Source organism: Leucoraja erinacea, chromosome 8 (assembly GCF_028641065.1).
Source record: "Leucoraja erinacea ecotype New England chromosome 8, Leri_hhj_1, whole genome shotgun sequence".
NCBI lineage: Eukaryota > Metazoa > Chordata > Chondrichthyes > Rajiformes > Rajidae > Leucoraja > Leucoraja erinaceus.
In genome coordinates, this window is record NC_073384.1 from 28,307,297 (window position 1) to 28,324,273 (window position 16,977).

Sequence of the window (16,977 nt, forward strand, 5' to 3'; positions counted from 1 at the left end):
TGTAGAGAAATTTCAGCAATCTTTTTATTTTTAAAATTTGCCTGACTTACCAGTATTTGCTGAGCTATCTCAGTTTGTTGTGTGATTTGTAGCAGCACGGCAAGCATATCTTGATGAAACCAAATAAACATGATACAAGCATTGTGACAAAAGTAAATACCGTGATGCAACATCACGTGACATAAAATTAGTATGTTACAAAGTTCAGCGAGATACCTGGGCGAGATTTCAAAAGTTGGCACTTAGCTGTCTTAAATGAACAGAAAATGCTGGATTGCAGGGGAAAAGAAAATATCCTCAATACAAAATATTTCCCATCCCTCTTAAAAATAATTGAAGATGGAATCTCCTGCTTCTTCTCTCACAGGGATCCTTCTTTCCAATATCCAACCAAAATAATTGATTTCTGTTGGGTGTATATTGTAAACGTTATAAAATATCTGCCATCCAATAGCACAGGGTGCAAACAGATATGAAATACAAGTATTAACGGAATCATGAAACAGCTTTCTAAACTGGAGGCAATTCCTTACAATGAGGTAATGCCTTCACATATTTAGCAGTGAGATTGTGTACAACGTTATATACCAATTATAGTCTATTCTCATGACTAGACAATGATATATGACAGCTTAAGATAGCTAAGAACCACTTTGATCTGTACCTCAGATTATTGACAATCTTGTGTCTAAAATAATCATAAAAACAAACTTTAGATGTACAACTGCATATACTGTACCATTTACCCCATTGGCAAAATGTTCCATCACAAAAATGCAAAAAAACATATCAAATTGCCAAGTATACATTTTATTTATAACACCCCTAAAATGTCAAAAATATTTACATTTAATTTTATATACGTTAATAAAATGTATGAAGATTCATTACAAAATTAAAATGCAAAACATTTGCCTAAAAACAAAAAAAGCAGTTACAATACTCCACATGGAGCTACAATTCCCCTTACAGACCATTTGTTCATGAAATGTTAAAATAATTTATATAAATTATTTTCCGAAAATTAGATGAACTTCAGAAATTCACACAGTTCTGTATACTGTATAACTCTTATATATAAACTGCATCCAAGTATTAAATCGATAAAACAGTAAAACATCTTGTTATAAGGGCCGGTTCACTTTTCTGCGTGTGACTGGTTTTCTAAACATTGGGATCAGTTTTTTCCTCTTATGACGAAGTGTCATCTTATGTTCCACAGACCCAGCATCATCCTCTGCTTCTTTTCTTTTACCGGACAATGAATCCAATGGGCTTGCTAAAGGAGAGAGAAATTTAATTTCCACTGGTGGGGCTGACCATGAAGCCTTTTTGGTTACTCTGTTGAGACAAAAGCAATACCAGGCAGTTTCACTATCAGCAAGAAATAAATCAGGCACCTTGCCTTTTACACAAGGGTTACGCCCCTGAAATGCATGTTATTCAATAGGTGTAAATTAAACATATACATAGGCATAAATTTGGTCATGTGATTTTAAAAATACAGCACACAAATTTGGTTTTGTTGTTAATTAAGCAAGTATGTTATTTCAAAAAGGCATGAATTAAACACGCATAAAATGCAAGATGCTTGTATACGCTTTCAGTAAAGAGGAATAAAAATTGGACTGCAGAGCTTAAAGGCTCAGTGCCTCTTTTTAAAGGCAGTCTTGCGATGCCACTCGACAATACCCTTGTAATAATTAATTGTTGTTAATATACAATACCTGGGACTCTTTTTCATTCGAAGTCTTGTGGTTCGACTTCTGGTACATACTTTCTCCCCTTGTTTACTTTTCTCCACTTCCTCTTTTCTAAACTCTTTTATTTTAGGGACATCATCCTCCAAAATATCCAAATCCTGAAGTGCACATAAATTATATATTTGCGTCAACATTTTTAAATAAGAAAACACATTTTACTTTTACAAACCCAGCAAATCTTCTTGCCAAAAGTGCATTAATCAATGTCAATGATTATTTATTGATGGGTGTAAAATATTAGCCAGTGAAAAATTGAAATAAGGAAACCTATAGGCATAAGTTGCTTGCCCAACAGTACAAAGGGCCTGTCCCACTTTCACAACCTCTGCTGAGTTTGCCCTCGACTCAAACTCGCAGCATGGTCGTCACGAGGTCGTAATACTAGTTGTAGGTAATCGTGGCATCAAGTAGGTCGGGGCGTTTTTTCTAGCATGATAAAAAATGTCCACGAGTAAAAAAGGTCGTGAATTAGGTCATGAAAGTGGGACAGGCCCTTAAATCAGCAATTAAAAGCATTTAGCCCAAAGCATACTTGCCCTACCTATATGGTTACCCAGAAAATTGTCTTGTTAGCCTGAATATTTTTTGCAGTTTAATGTAATTTTATTATATATTTGATATAAAAATGTCGTTTACCTTCTCTTTCACTGTCTGCAAGGGTGCTTTGTTGGTTCTTCTACTGGACCTTGTAAGAGGAGTTGAAAAAAGAAACTCTGGCTGCTGCACAGGAGAATCCAGCAATGTAGGTTTCTCAACTATTAATTAAATTGGAAACAGAATCCGTCAATTGATCACTTGCCCATTTAGAATACCATCTCTGCTATTTAATCATGTAAAAAAGCAAACATATTTAAATTGATAATCCTTGAAAATCTCAAAACATTAAAAGCCCAATTTTTAGCAAAGTTTCATCAGGTGTAATGGCCACTAATTTTAATGCTAGATAGCTAATTGATTGTTGTAACCTTACATGTGGACCATCATCACATACTTTATCATAAAGGATCTTCATATTGAAAAATTAAAATATTGATGCTTTATAATGTAACGCTGAAATGCCAGAAGCAGACTCAGAGCTGTATAACACGTAAACAGGCCATCAGCCCAATTTGTCCATGCTAAGTTGCTAAACCAAACCAGCATGATATGTTACTGCTTGCCAGATCCCACCAAACCTTTCCTATCCATTTATCTGTCCAAGTGTCTTTTAAATGACACAACGGCACCTGCCTCCAGCTCTTCCTCTGCCACCTTATGTGCGAACCACACAATGTAAAAAGTTGCCTCTCAAGTAGCCAATCATTATAATTTATAATTTATAACCATTTGGGTGGGTGGGTGGTAGATTGCAACATTCACGTGGTCCACCCTGTTTCGACGAATGCAATCAACCCGGCGTGCACAAACAGAAGATCAAACAGAACAAGTTGTCTTACAGCTTTAAGCTGTGCATGCCATACGCAAGAAGAAGATAGCCATTTGGCAAGTAAAACACAACAAATAGCCAATCTTAATGCTACATAAGAAATTAAACATGCACAATTTTAGATTTCTAGACAAAATTACCTTTTAACTTTCTTGATGACCTAGTGAGAGGAGGAGAGAAAGCATAAGAATCCTCTTCTGCTAAAATTATCGGATGTAATTCCGAGTCTTTACCAGATTTTCTCCTGGTTGGTTTGTGGGTAAAAGTCACAGTGAGCTGTTCCTCTTGCCTGTCATCCACAATATCATCTTTGACCACAGGCTTTATTGTTTCTTTGTTTGTGACATGCTGCCTCCTTCTTGTGTTATCAGATTTAACAGGCAAAGTAACCTCTATATTTGAAGTTAATTCAGCAATATTTTCTAGTGCCACAAGGTGGGCACCTTTGGCCCTACTTCTTGTAAGTCTGATGGGTGTAGGCACCACGGGTATGTGCTCATTAATCTCCAACTTTGAAAGTGAGTTGTCGAGGAGAGCGCCAACATCAGAAAGTTTCTTTCTTTTTTGTCTGGAAGAACGCTGAGAAATAGAAATGACTTCTGCTTTCTGATGTAGTGGCGTTCTCATAGAACTGTCCAAGATGAGCTCTGTATCTGCTCTGATGGCAACACTTCTTCTCGTCGATTTCAAGATAGGGAGCATTACAAGATGTGGCATATTGGCTTCTGCGTCATGTGTTCTACTAATGTTAGATTTCCTAGTGGACCTTGTAGTAGTAGTAGTGTGGAGAGAGTCTGTTTTTTGATCCAGTGGTATGCCTTTATGTTCTTCCACATTATTTTTCACAATTTCATCCATCCCTGTAACCGTTCTTCTTGTACTCCTCCTTGGTGTGACAGGTATTTTAATTTTAGGTTTAACTTTTTGTATTTCCACTAATACCAATTCCTCATTATCAAGGGAACTAATTTCACCCACTTTACTTTTTCCTCTTAAGGACCTAGTGGGCATTACCACAGCTTCTATTTGCTTACTCTGTACAACTTTTCTATTAAGCTCCTCAGACTCATCCGCGTCAGTTTCCTCCATTGACTCTCTCTTACGCAAGCCATTTCTCTTCTTTGTTATTCCAGTATCTACCAGAATAGGTGACTTGATGAATTCAGACATCTTTTCTTCATTTGGCTGACCTCCATTGAGGACCTCAGTCGAGTTATCTGTTGGTTGACCTTCGAGGACCTCAGTCGAGTTATCTGTTGGTTGACCTTCAAGGACCTCAGTTGAGTTATCTGTTGGTTGACCTTCGAGGACCTCAGACAAGTTATCTGTTCGTTGACCTGCGAGGACCTTAGTTGAGTTATCTGTTGGTTGACCTTCGAGGACCTCCGTTGAATTATCTGTTAGTTGACCTTCTTTAAGGACTTCAGTCAAATAATCTGTTGCTTGACCTTCTTTAAGGACCTCCTTTGAATTATCTATTGGTTTTCCTTCTTTGAGGACCTCTTTCGAATTATCCGTCAGTCGACCTTCAAGGACTTCCGTTGAATTATCTGTTGACTGACCTCCTTTGAGGACCTCAGTTGAATTATCTATTGATTCACCTGCTTTGAAGACCTCTGTTGAATTATCTGTTAATTCACCTCCTTTGAGAACTTCTGTTAAATTATGTGTTATGTTTACTTTAATTGGATCAGATACACAAGGTAATGGATCAGCAACTTTATGGTCATCTTCCAGTGGTTCTAGGATAAAATAATTATGCTTTATACAGAGATTTTCTTCACTTTCAAAAGCATAATTTTCTGGATTCTCGTTAATTGATTCACTAATCTTAGTTTCCAATGATTCAAACAGAACAGCCTTCCTATTTTCAAACAAAGCAGCCTTTTGCTTCACCTCTGTCAATGTTAATTGTTCCACAGCTTCATCTCTATTGCCATCTTTTAATATTAAAGTCATGTTTTCTTGCATATTATGGCACTCCGTAACACAAACTTCATCCCCTTCAACCTCACTTGCTTTATCATTGGATTGGTCTGGAAATCCAATGTCACGTTCTCCAGCAAGTAAAACTGTTCCAAATACAACTGGTTCATACTCTTTCAACTCTATAGCAACTGTGGAGCACGACTCTTCAACTGGGGCATCAACTTCAAGTCCATCATTGACATTCTGTAATAAGATTAAAGGAATTGAGATAAAGTATTTGTTGCATTGCTATAAATTATTTCATGAATTATAAACATGTTGACTCACCAGGCATAATGCATTATGTAAGGACGAAATTGTAATTAGTTTTAATGCTCTTACACAGAGGTATAACATGAAAGGAGAAATAATTTAATGATATTTTACCTCCTTAGGTTATCTTTTTCAACAAACATAATTTTCAATCTTCACAGACAAATAAAGACCTCTTAAAATAAGAGGACGCATTGTTAGATATGCCTCTACTAAAAACTAATCAAAACAATATTCACTCAGTCCTACTATTCAAAAAGTTTTATTTTGGTACTGCATATAATCATGTCAAATGAGATGGATGGTGATTGCAAGAAAATGAAAACAGGCAAAGTGAAATCAAACCTCAAGGGTGAAGAGATGCTTTGCAACAATAATAGCATCACATGGGCAATGGAGCTGCTGGTCAATTTTTGTTCCAATAGCATAAAAATAAGAAAGATGCTGCTTCAGTAATTGTAAGCTGCCCTATCTTATTCAGGATGTTTAAGCTTATCAGCACAACAATTCCATCTGTTCCAAAAAAAACAAACCCCAATCAGCAACATCTCATGTCGAGGAATGTGTAATAAACTTGGTCGCAGTGGCATTCACATCCAGGAGTAAAACCATATGGGAGAGGAATAAAGTGAAGTTCTCCTCCTCGTCTTGAAGAGAGGTGAGCAGTGGCATCCAACATCGGAAATAATAGCAGATAAGCATGCAAAGCTACAGTCAAACGCAAGTAATGTGCATTGAAGAAAATGGATTTTTAAAATAGCAGAATTCAAGAAGGTAAAAGAAATTCAGGAAAAACAGTCCAAGCTAATGGAAGAAAATGGTAGAACAATTTAAAAATTGTAATCCCATGATTTATAGCATTGAATTGTTGATTTGAAGAGCACCACTGAATGAAGTGTATCAGTTAAAAAGACAGATATAAAAAATCAGTACCAATTATATCTTGGTTTAATTGAAAGAAGCATGGTAACAGGTCGTTTAGCCCGAGTCTACACTGACCATCATTCACACTGGTTTGTTATCCCACTTCTGCATCCACTCCTGACACACTTGGGTCAAATTACAGAGACCAATTAAACTACAAATCTGCATGTCTTTGGGTTGTGCGAAGAAACCAGAGCACCTGGAGGAAACCCATGCAGTCAGAGGGGGAATGTGCATACTCCACAATGATCACCTAAAATCAGGATCGAACCTGGGTCTCTCGTGCTATGAGGCAGCAGCTCTACCAGCGATGCCACAATATTGTCCATTTCAATTAAATTAAAATTGGATTTCAATTAAGATCCTGACAGTTCAAAGTCCAGTTTTTGGTAGAGAATTTGTTCCCTGTATTCGATTGTTTATTATATATTAAGCCTCTATTTTGGGAAGTGGTAACTGATCAAATTTTGTCGCAATAATTTTCTATATAAGGAGTCCCATTAACTATCTGCAAAATGTTCATATATTATTTTCAGAGTAGCATCTCATAAAAAATTGGACAAAGATTTAGAATACATCAATTACAATCTCTTAACCTATGTAGGTTGTAGACCAAATGGTGGAAGTCTTTCACAGCAGAGTATACTCTGCAGCTATAGTTTGTTTGCAATGTGCCCCTTTAGACTAATCAGGACTCCATGACATAACCCAGAAATATAAACATCAAGATAAAACACAATTACAGATACATGGCATATCTGGAAAGTGATTTATGAAGTAAATTGCAGTCAACATTTTTTATTCTGATGTATGCTGAATGAGTGAGGAACAGCCTATGTTTTTACACAAATTGGAATGAGGAAGGTAATCGAATGAGAACTGGAGAACATTGGTCAGATTACCTGCAAAAACTGAGTATTTACTGGAATTAAAATTGCAAGCGACTCATTCTGTGTACACTCAGCAACATCGTCCATCATTTTAACATCGCTTTCCTTGTATCCTGATAATGCAGATTCATTTTTCTCATTTCTTGACTCTGTTCTGGGAACGTCCTCTTCGTCAACTGTAATCAAAGGCGGAAAATAAGTGAGGAAAATTTGAGAATCTTTATTATACTTATATTTAAATACAAAGAAACAAAATATATTTTGACAATCTTGTTTTACAAATGTGCACTAGATATATTAAAGCTTTGTTCATCTTGCATGTCATACAGTTCTACATGTCAAACAATGTACTTTATACCGCAGTACCATGCAAAATAAAGTTTCTTGCTGCTTTTATGTTTCTGTGCCTCAAGGACAGAAAAATAGAAGCAATGTATTTTCTCTATCTTTCATTCTACATAACCTTTGAAGATCTAAATTAAGGAATTGTAACACTTGAATGCAATAAAATCACTGCAATCGATTTGAAACTCACAAACAACAATTTAAGAAAAAAAAGAACCTCCAACAGCAGCTTTTGGTAATGCTTCTTCAAATTTTGCATTCCACCTGGAGAACGAGCTGAAATTTCCCCAGCTAAAGCTTGGCAAAACACATTATAGAAGCAAAGAGATCCTTCTGCAGTTGTACAGGGCTCTAGTGAAGCCACACCTGGAGTATTGTGTGCAGTTTTGGTCTTCAAATTCTTGCTATTGAGGTAGTGCAGCATAGGTTTACAACGTTAATTCCCGGGATGGCGGGGACAGTCATAGGCTGAGAGAATGGAGTGGCTGGGCTTGTATGCTCTGGAATTTAGAAGGATGAGAGGGAATCTTATTGAAACATAGAAGATTATTAAGGGTTTGGACCAGGGGTGGGGAACCTGCGGCTTTAAAGCCGCATGCAACCTTCTAGGCCATTAGGTGCGGCCTTTTGAATGAATCCAAATTTTGTAGAACAAATCCTTTTATTTTAACTGCAGATGCTGGAAAATCGAAGGTAGACAAAAATGCTGGAGAAACTCAGTGGGTGAGGCTGCATCTATGGAGCGAAGGAAATAGGCGACGTTTCGGGTCGAGACCCTTCTTCAGGTCTGACGAAGGGTCTCGACCCGAAACGTCGCCTATTTCCTTCGTTCCATAGATGCTGCCTCACCCACTGAGTTTCTCCAGCATTATTGTCTACCTTTTATTTTTATTAATATGTTTTTTGTTTGTCTTTCATTATTTTTATTTTAATCTTAAAATGAACGTATTTAAAATACCAAAGAGTAAAAGATTCAACAAAATAATCCTCCCTGACTGACGGCCATAATTAAAACATTAGTAAGTCATGAGGGCTATTTTAACAAAATAATGTACATTTTGACGTATATCTAATTGAGGTTTCTTGGATGCGGCCTTATTAGATTACAGCTAACTTAATGCGACATTCCAACATGAAAAGGTTCCCCACCCCTGGTTTGGACACTCTAGAGGCAGGGAAAAGGAGAAGTACAACAGGACCTGGGGGTCCTTGTTCATCAGTCTATGAAAGTAAGCATGCAGGTACAGCAGGCAGTGAAGTAAGCGAATGGCATGTTGGCCTTTATAACAAGAGGAATCGAATGTAGGAGCAAAGAGGTCCTTCTGCAGCTGTACAGAGCCCTAGTGAGACCACAGCTGGAGTGTTGCGTGCAGTTTTGGTCCCCTAATTTGACGTTCTTGCTATTGAGGGAGTGCAGCGTAGGTTTACAAGGTTAATTCCCGGGATGGCGGGACTGTCATATGCTGAGAGAATGGAGTAGCTGGGCTTGTACACTCTGGAGTTTAAAAGGATGAGAGGGTATCTCATTGCAACATAAGACTGTTAAGGGCTTGGACACGCTAGAGGCAGGAAACATGTTCCCGATGTTGGGGGAGTCCAGAACCAGGGGCCACAGTTTAAGAATAAGGAATAAGCCATTTAGAACGGAGACGAGGATACACTTTTTTCTCAGAGAGTGGCGAGTCTGTGGAATTCTCCGTCTCAAAGGGCAGTGGAGGCCGGTTCTCTGAATGCTTTCAAGAGAGAACTAGATAGGGCTCTTAAAGATAGCGGAATCAGGGGACATGGGGAGAAGGCAGGAATGGGGTGCTGATTGTGGATGATCAGCCATGATCACATTGAATGGCGGTGCTGGCTCGAAGGGCCGAATGACCTACTCCTGCACCTATTGTCTATTATATGTTTGTGGTGGCCTCATGTAACCCCATGAGATTATTCAACCACTCATTTAGACAATGCTAATCTGTACCAACTTCATTTCACCTTCAATTCTGTAATCCTTTATGGTTTATGCAACATAAAATATCCCTGGAAGAACTCAGCAGGCCTGGTGTGGACAGAACTGGTCGGACAACAGACTGAAGGATCCCAATCTAAAACATCGCCAGCCATTTCCCTCCACAGAACGCGTCTGGCCTGCTGAGTCCTCCAGCACTTTGTTTTTTGTTCAAGATTCCAGCATCTGCAGTCCCTTGTGGCTCCATAAAGCTATATCAGTTCTAGTTGGTATTGGTATATTATTTCCAAGATACAGTGAAAAGCTTTGTTTGCGTGCTATACAGTCAAATCATTATTATACACTAGTACAATTAAGCCATATACAAGTACGATAGAGCAAAGAGAAAAATCCCTGACTGTTGAATAAAGTGCTACAGCATTATAGCACTACACTTACAGAGGTCCAAGGTCCACAATGAGACCACACCCTAGCTTACACCCTAGACTGTTCAGCAACTTTGTTATTTCCATCTATCTCATCTAAACATTTTGTTTCAATTACTCAGCTTCTACTTTAAAGTTGTATTCCATGCCCTCTGCTTCGTCATCAAAGGAAATAGTTTTATTACCGAACAAATATCAGGATCATTTGAAAAAGCTATCAATTAGGTGACCTTGTGTTACATGCTGAAAGGAATACAAAATTAATCTGTGTAATTTGTCTAATTAGAGTGCCCTCCATAATGTTTGGGACAAAGACCCATCATTTATTTATTTGCCTCTGTACTCCACATTTTAAGATTTGTAATACAAAAAAAATCACATGCGGTTAAATCCACATTGTCAGATTTTAATAAAGGCCATTTTAATTTATTTTGTGTTCACCATGTAGAAATTACAGCAGTGTTTATACATCGTCCCTCCATTTCAGGGCACCATAACGTCTGGGACACAGCAATGTCATGTAAATGAAAGTAGCCATGTTTAGTATTTTGTTGCATATCCTTTGCATGCAATGACTGCTTGAAGTCTGTGATTCATGGACTTCACCAGTTGCTGGGCATCTTCTCTGGTGATGCTCTGCCAGGCCTGTATTGCAGCCATCTTTAGCTTATGCTTGGTTTGGGGACTCGTCCCCTTCAGCATATAAAAGGCATGCTCAATTGGGTTCAGATCGAGTGATTGACTTGGCCACTCAAGAATTTACAATTTTTTGGCTTTGTAAAACTCCTTTGTTGCTTTAGCAGTATGTTTGAGATCATTGTCTTGCTGCAGAATGAACAGCCGGCCAATGAGTTTTGAGGCATTTGTTTGAACTTGAGCAGATAGGATGTGTCTATACACTTCAGAATTAATTATGCTACTACCATCAGCAGTTGTATCATTAATGAAGATAAGTGAGCCAGTACCTTCAGCAGCCACACATGCCCAGGCCATAACACCCCACCACTGTGTTTCACAGATGAGGTGGTATGCTTTGGATCTTGGGCAGTTCCTTCTCACTTCCATACTTTGCTCTTGCCATCATTCTAATATGTTAATCTTCGTCTCATCTGTCCACAAGACCTTTTTCCAGAACTGTGGTTGCTCTTTTAAGTATTTCTCAGCAAACTGTGACCTGGCCATCCTATTTTTGCATCTAACCAGTGGTTTGCATCTTGCAGTGTAGCCTCTGTATTTCTGTTCATGACGTCTTCTGCGAACAGCGGTCATTGGCAAATCCACACCTGACTCCTGGAGAGCGTTTCTGATCTGTCGGACAGGTGTTTGGGGTTTTTTCTTTATTATAGAGAGAATTCTTGTGTCATCAGCTTTGGAGGTCTTCCTTGGCCTGCCAGTTCCTTTGCGATTAGTAAGCCCACCAGTGCTCTTCCTTCTTAATGATGTTCCAAACAGTTGATTTTGTTAAGCCTAAGGTTTGGGTGATGTCTCCAACTGTTTTTTTCTTGTTTCTCAGTCTCATAATGGCTTATTTGACTCATTGGCACAACTTTGGTCCTCGTGTTGATAAACAGCAATAAAAGGTTCCAAAGGAGATGGAAAGACTGGAGGAAAGTCTAGGTGCTGAGAGCTCTCTTATATTTGCATGAAGGAGGCAATTAAATACATCTAAGCAATTGCAAACCCCTCTGAAGCCATGTATCTCAAACATTATGATGCCCTGAAATGGGGGGACTAGGTATAAACACGTCTGTAATTTCATCGTATAAAAATACCCTTCATTAAAATCTGACAATGTGCACTTTAACTATATATGATTTTTTTCTATTACAAATCTCAAATTGTGGAGTACAGAGGCAAATAAATAAATGATGGGTCTTTGTCCCAAACATTATGGAGGGCACTGTATTTAACCTTATTAGATCCAATAACTTTCTGGTGAATTTTCTCATAGTTGATACTCAGAAATGAAAGTGGATCTCCAGATGAGGTGTACCCAAAACTATAAATCTATAGCTCTACTCTCACCCATCAATCAGATACATTGTTCAATATCATTAATCATTCTTACAGGTCCGATAAAATTTAATTTTAAAGCAATTAAAACTAAATTGGGTTTTTACTTTTATCTTGATGTCCATCACACACAAATGTATAATTGTGACCCAAAATTAAGATTGAAAAATAGAAGAAAATGCAGGTGTTTTTGATTGAAAAATATGGAATGGGCATTTCCTGTTAATTCAGTTTTAAAAACATCTTGGAGGAAGGATTTTATTTTGGGGGTGGGAAAAGGAGACCAAAATAAGAGTATTTTGCTTTGATAGTTGAAAGACTGACTGATTTAGGGATTTGCAGAATCCCATCGTGTCAGAGAGATGTCATGAGTAATGAAAAACACTGAACATTGGGGAGTGATGAATAAATCAGGTTTGGGCGGCAGATGTTGTCTGCAGCCATCCTTGCTGCAGAATGAAAATTTATACCACACTCAATGTGTTGCTTGATCAACATTACCGCAGGAAGAAGAAAACCCACAAAGTGGCTATTACAATAAATTAAGCGGCATTCTTGCGTATAGCTTGATTGTGCTCATGCATGGTGTGATTTGTCTGGATAGTATAGATTCAATACTGGCTTGAACAATGCTATTCAGAGCAACAACTATTAGGTAGACGATAAAAGTGACGTTTACAACGGTACAACATGCAGTCACCCAACTTTAGAAAGGCAAAAAAAGTTTACAACCTATGTTGACTGCCCTTAATAGATTTGTTATTTTTTTAAATTGCATTTGCTTTAATTGGTTTGTATCTGAAATACCTGCAAGTAACTGAATATTAGCAAACACAACTCCTTTGATTACTTGGGAAAACCCAAGATTTTTTTGCATGAAAGATTCTTTCAGTTGCCAGAAACAACTTTTGCCAAAAGATATTTGATGAAGAGCAAAAGCAATTATTTATGTTTTTATGTATTTATGTTTTTTTCTGTATTCAAATAACTATTCTTTAAATCAAAATCTTAAACATCAAGCACATTTCACCAGCTTTAATCAAATTTCTGGAAACGGCCATTAATGAGACGGCATTCAGCAGTTTTACGGAACGCAATCTACCATACTAGCGCAAAAGTTCATAAAATGGAATTGCACGCAACTGCAAAATAATCTATTTATCCAATTTACGGGAGGTCAAGATATAAAATTATGACATAGAAAACAAATGAGGAAAAAAAAGTATTTCAAAGAGTTTGAAACTAGCCGTTTTGATAAATGGCTTTATTGATAACTTCTTTTGGATAAGATTAAGGAGAATATCAAGTTATTACACTAGTACATTAGGAGCAATAAGGCAGCCAGGGTAAAACCAAATACCATGAAGTAATCTATATGTGGAGCCAGGAATTATAGACAAGGTCTTAAATGAGAATTCCTCGACTCTATCCAACAGGAAAGAAATCATGGAGGATTGTGAATTCGGGGAGAAATACGTTGAAAGTCTGGAGCCTCAGTATTAAGAAGGTGGAGTTATTAGATGTATTGGAATGAACAAGGGTCAACAATTCTCCAATACCTGATTAGATCTGTCATAGAGAATGTAATAGCAAACAAGGAAAGAAATTGCTGGGGACCTGGCCAAGATTTTCAAGCAAGGAACCAGAAAAGCAAGAGGATAGCCAGGAAGGGTAGTAGGATAAGCCACATAACCACAGATGTAGGAAGGTTCATGTTACTGCTGAAAATATAGGATTTATGTACATTTGGAAAAGCATGGACTGATTAGAGGCAGACAACATGACTTTGGGGGTGAAAAGATTACGAGGCAAAACCAATCGCAATCCAATGCAAATTGACGAATTAGATTCAAACTGACAGTCATAGGAAGCATTGAAGGGTGATGGTGGAAGATTACTTTCCTGATTAGAAGTCTTAACTAGTGATGTACTGTAGGGATTGGTACTGTAACATTTGCCATATAAGATTCATAGAAACATAGAAATAGCTCTAGACAATAGGTGCAGGAGTAGGCCATTCGGCCCTCGGAGCCAGCACCGCCATTCATCCATCCACAATCAGTACCCCATTCATGCCTTCTCCCCAAATCCCTTGATTCCGCTATCCCAAGAGCTCTATCTAACTCTCTTTTGAATCGGGCTCCACTGCCTTCTGAGGCAGAGATTTCCACAAATTCACAACTCTCTGGGTGAAAAAGATTTTCCTCTTCTCAGTTTAAAATGGCCTTCCTCTTATTCTTAAACTGTGGCCCCTGGTTCTGGACTCCCCCAACATCGGGAACACGTTTCCTACATCTAGTGTGTCTAATTCCTTAATAATTTTAAGTTTCTATAAGATCGCCTCTCATCATTAATTCCAGTGAATATAAGCCCAGTCATTCCATTCTTTCATCATACGACAGTCCTGCCATCCCGGGAATTAACCTTGTGAATCTACGTGGCACTCCCTCGATAGCAAGAATGTCCTTCCTCAAATTAGGAGACCAAAATTGCACACAATACTCCAGGTGTGATCTAAGGTCCCTGTACAACTGCAGAAAGACCTCTTTGCTCCTATACTTAAATCCTCTTGTTATGAAGGCCAACATGCCATGAAGGCAAACATGCCATCTTCACTGCCTTCTGTACCCAAATGCTTATTTTCAGTGACTGATGTGCAAGGACATCCAGTTCTTGTTGCACCTCTCCTTTACCTAATCTGACACCATTCAGATAATAATCTGCCTTCTTGTTCGTGCCACCAAAGTGGATAACCTCATATTCATCCACATTATACTGCATCAGCCATGCATCTGCTCACTCACCCAACCTATCCAAGTCACCCTGCATCCTCAAAGCATCCTCATAGCATTTGTATTAATCCTTTGGGATGCAAGGAAGGCATTCTTAAAAAGGGATTACGAGGGGCTGATTTAATTTTTTTTTTTAAAGTGGTTAATATCTGGAACACTCTGCCAGAAGGGTAGCACGGTAGCGGAGCAGTAGAGTTGCTGCCTCAATGACCCGGGTTCATCTGTCAGTATGGAGTTTGTATGTTTTCCCTGGCATGGGTTTTCTCCAGCAGCTCTCGTTTCCTCCCACATTGCAAAGACCCACAGGTTTGTAAGTTATTTGGTTTGATAAAATTGTTAAATTGTCGCTAGTGTGCAGGATAGTGGATTCAGTGATCACTATTTGGTGCCTACTCAGTGGGTCTGCGGGGCTGTTTCTATGATGCATCTCACAAAGTCTAAATATGGTAGGATCAGGTGCAATTACAATGTTTAAGACGCATATGTAAAGACACTTAAAACATAGAAGGATAAGGTCCTAATGCTGGCAGATTGGATTAAAGTAGATGGGCAAAAAAAGTTGCTGTGTATGTGGTGGCGTGTATAAAGACCCGTTTCTGTGTTGCACAAGATAACAAAGTAATAAGGAAAGAGTTACGGGGCTACATAATGCTTTACTCAAAAAAGGAATATGGGAGATGGTACTACATTGTTTTAAAAGGAAGAGCAAATTAAAATTTGACAGTAGAGATAGAGTTTTAAGATTAGGATTGAATTGTTCAAACAGAAGGTAGCATAGACATTCCTCCTGCATTCTCAACGTACTGCAAAGTCATGGTAACATGTTTCCCCATTTATAGGCAAAAGTGACAAGTAAATAATTATCAAGTTATTTAAACTAACTGGTACTTAGCACACATATACACAAGACATGCAGCAAAATAAATGAAAGGAAGTTAATCGCATTATGTGCCAACGCAACAATGAGTTCCTTTCCAAAATGTCATAACTTCTGCAAAGGTGAAAAATTTGCTGATTATACGTAAAGTGCGCCATGTGTAAGAAACACCAAATAAAACTGCTGTAATAAAAGCAAGCCTTTCTTTTTTGTTAATAAACCATGATCTCACAGGAATTTTGAAAATCACAATTATAGATAAAGTACACAAAACTAGATTTCATAAATAAGTTCAGACAACAAATCAGGCAGTTTGGTTTATTAGCATTTTACACACATTTTTGTTTGAAAAATATCTCGCTGACTTGGATTTCATAGACAAATCCATTCCAGTTGTTCTCAGGTGTCTCTTGGCAATCAAACCTGTTGACTGCAGATGCTGCATTGAAAATAATTTGAAAGAAAGGCTCACCTGCGATAGTTAGCTAGTTTTATTTAAGCTAGGTGGTAATTTTAAACAGAAGCAAGAAAAGCAATTATACATACGATCCGTGTCTGAAGTAGATGGAAGCAAACTGTCTTCATCCTGTACCAATCCTTTCTTTTCCCCTGGTATCGGAGACAGCACTTGTTCCTCGGATGTTTCTGGATGCATGGTTTCACTGTGTAATCAAACAAGTCAAACAGAATTAATAGCACAGAAAATTAACATTTGACCCAATTTGACCCTCCTAGTGTTTTTATGCGTAAAATGTATCCCTATGTTACTTCACCTCACCCATTTAGCACATCCTTTTCTCCCTTGTGTACTATTGCAGCTTCCCCTTAAATACATCTATGTGAGCACCCTCATCTTCTAGTTGTGCTGAGTGAGTCTCAAATTTTTACCACTTTTTTTGAAAGGAGCTTTCACCATTCCCTCCAAGATTATTTGGGCTACCATCTATAGTTATGCTCGCATCTAGAAACAAGGTCTAACCTATCAAGCTTGTCCCTAATTTTAAAGATATCTGTTAAATGCATTCACTTAACACGGCTAATGGTGCAAAGTGCTACTACAATAGAACACTATAATTTAAGATTCAGATGAGCAATTTGTTAAAGTTCAACACGTGTCTTGATGGTAAAGTTTCCAAGAAAACAGCTGGGGAACAGCATTGACTCTGTGCAATTGGAGAAATGAAAAAGAGGGAGTGTGAAAACAGGCCATCGGTCCAACTTGCCCACATGGCCCAACATGTCCCATCTACACTAGTCCCTGCGTGTGGTCAGAATTGAACCCAGGTTACAAATGCTGTGGGGCAACAAATGGGACTGACCAACT

The 16,977-nt window shown here is 38.1% G+C and overlaps 1 protein-coding gene across 4 annotated transcripts in view; it reads right to left on the reverse strand.

Moving 5' to 3' along the window:
- The window catches only part of ahctf1 (AT hook containing transcription factor 1), a 113,961-nt gene continuing 96,984 nt past the window's right edge, over nucleotides 1–16,977 (reverse strand). The window contains exons 31-37 of one of the 4 annotated variants that reach the window (XM_055639293.1): nucleotides 16,200–16,315; nucleotides 7,257–7,420; nucleotides 4,638–5,361; nucleotides 3,330–4,598; nucleotides 2,400–2,518; nucleotides 1,728–1,861; nucleotides 1–1,341 (exon numbers count right to left, since the gene is read on the reverse strand). In XM_055639293.1, coding sequence (XP_055495268.1) covers nucleotides 1,125–1,341; nucleotides 1,728–1,861; nucleotides 2,400–2,518; nucleotides 3,330–4,598; nucleotides 4,638–5,361; nucleotides 7,257–7,420; nucleotides 16,200–16,315 — 2,743 coding nt within the window. In that variant the 3' untranslated portion in view covers nucleotides 1–1,124. Of the gene's footprint in view, nucleotides 1,342–1,727; nucleotides 1,862–2,399; nucleotides 2,519–3,329; nucleotides 5,362–7,256; nucleotides 7,421–16,199; nucleotides 16,316–16,977 lie in introns of all 4 variants that reach the window. The other 3 variants (XM_055639295.1, XM_055639292.1, XM_055639291.1) reach the window with 3 other exon arrangements.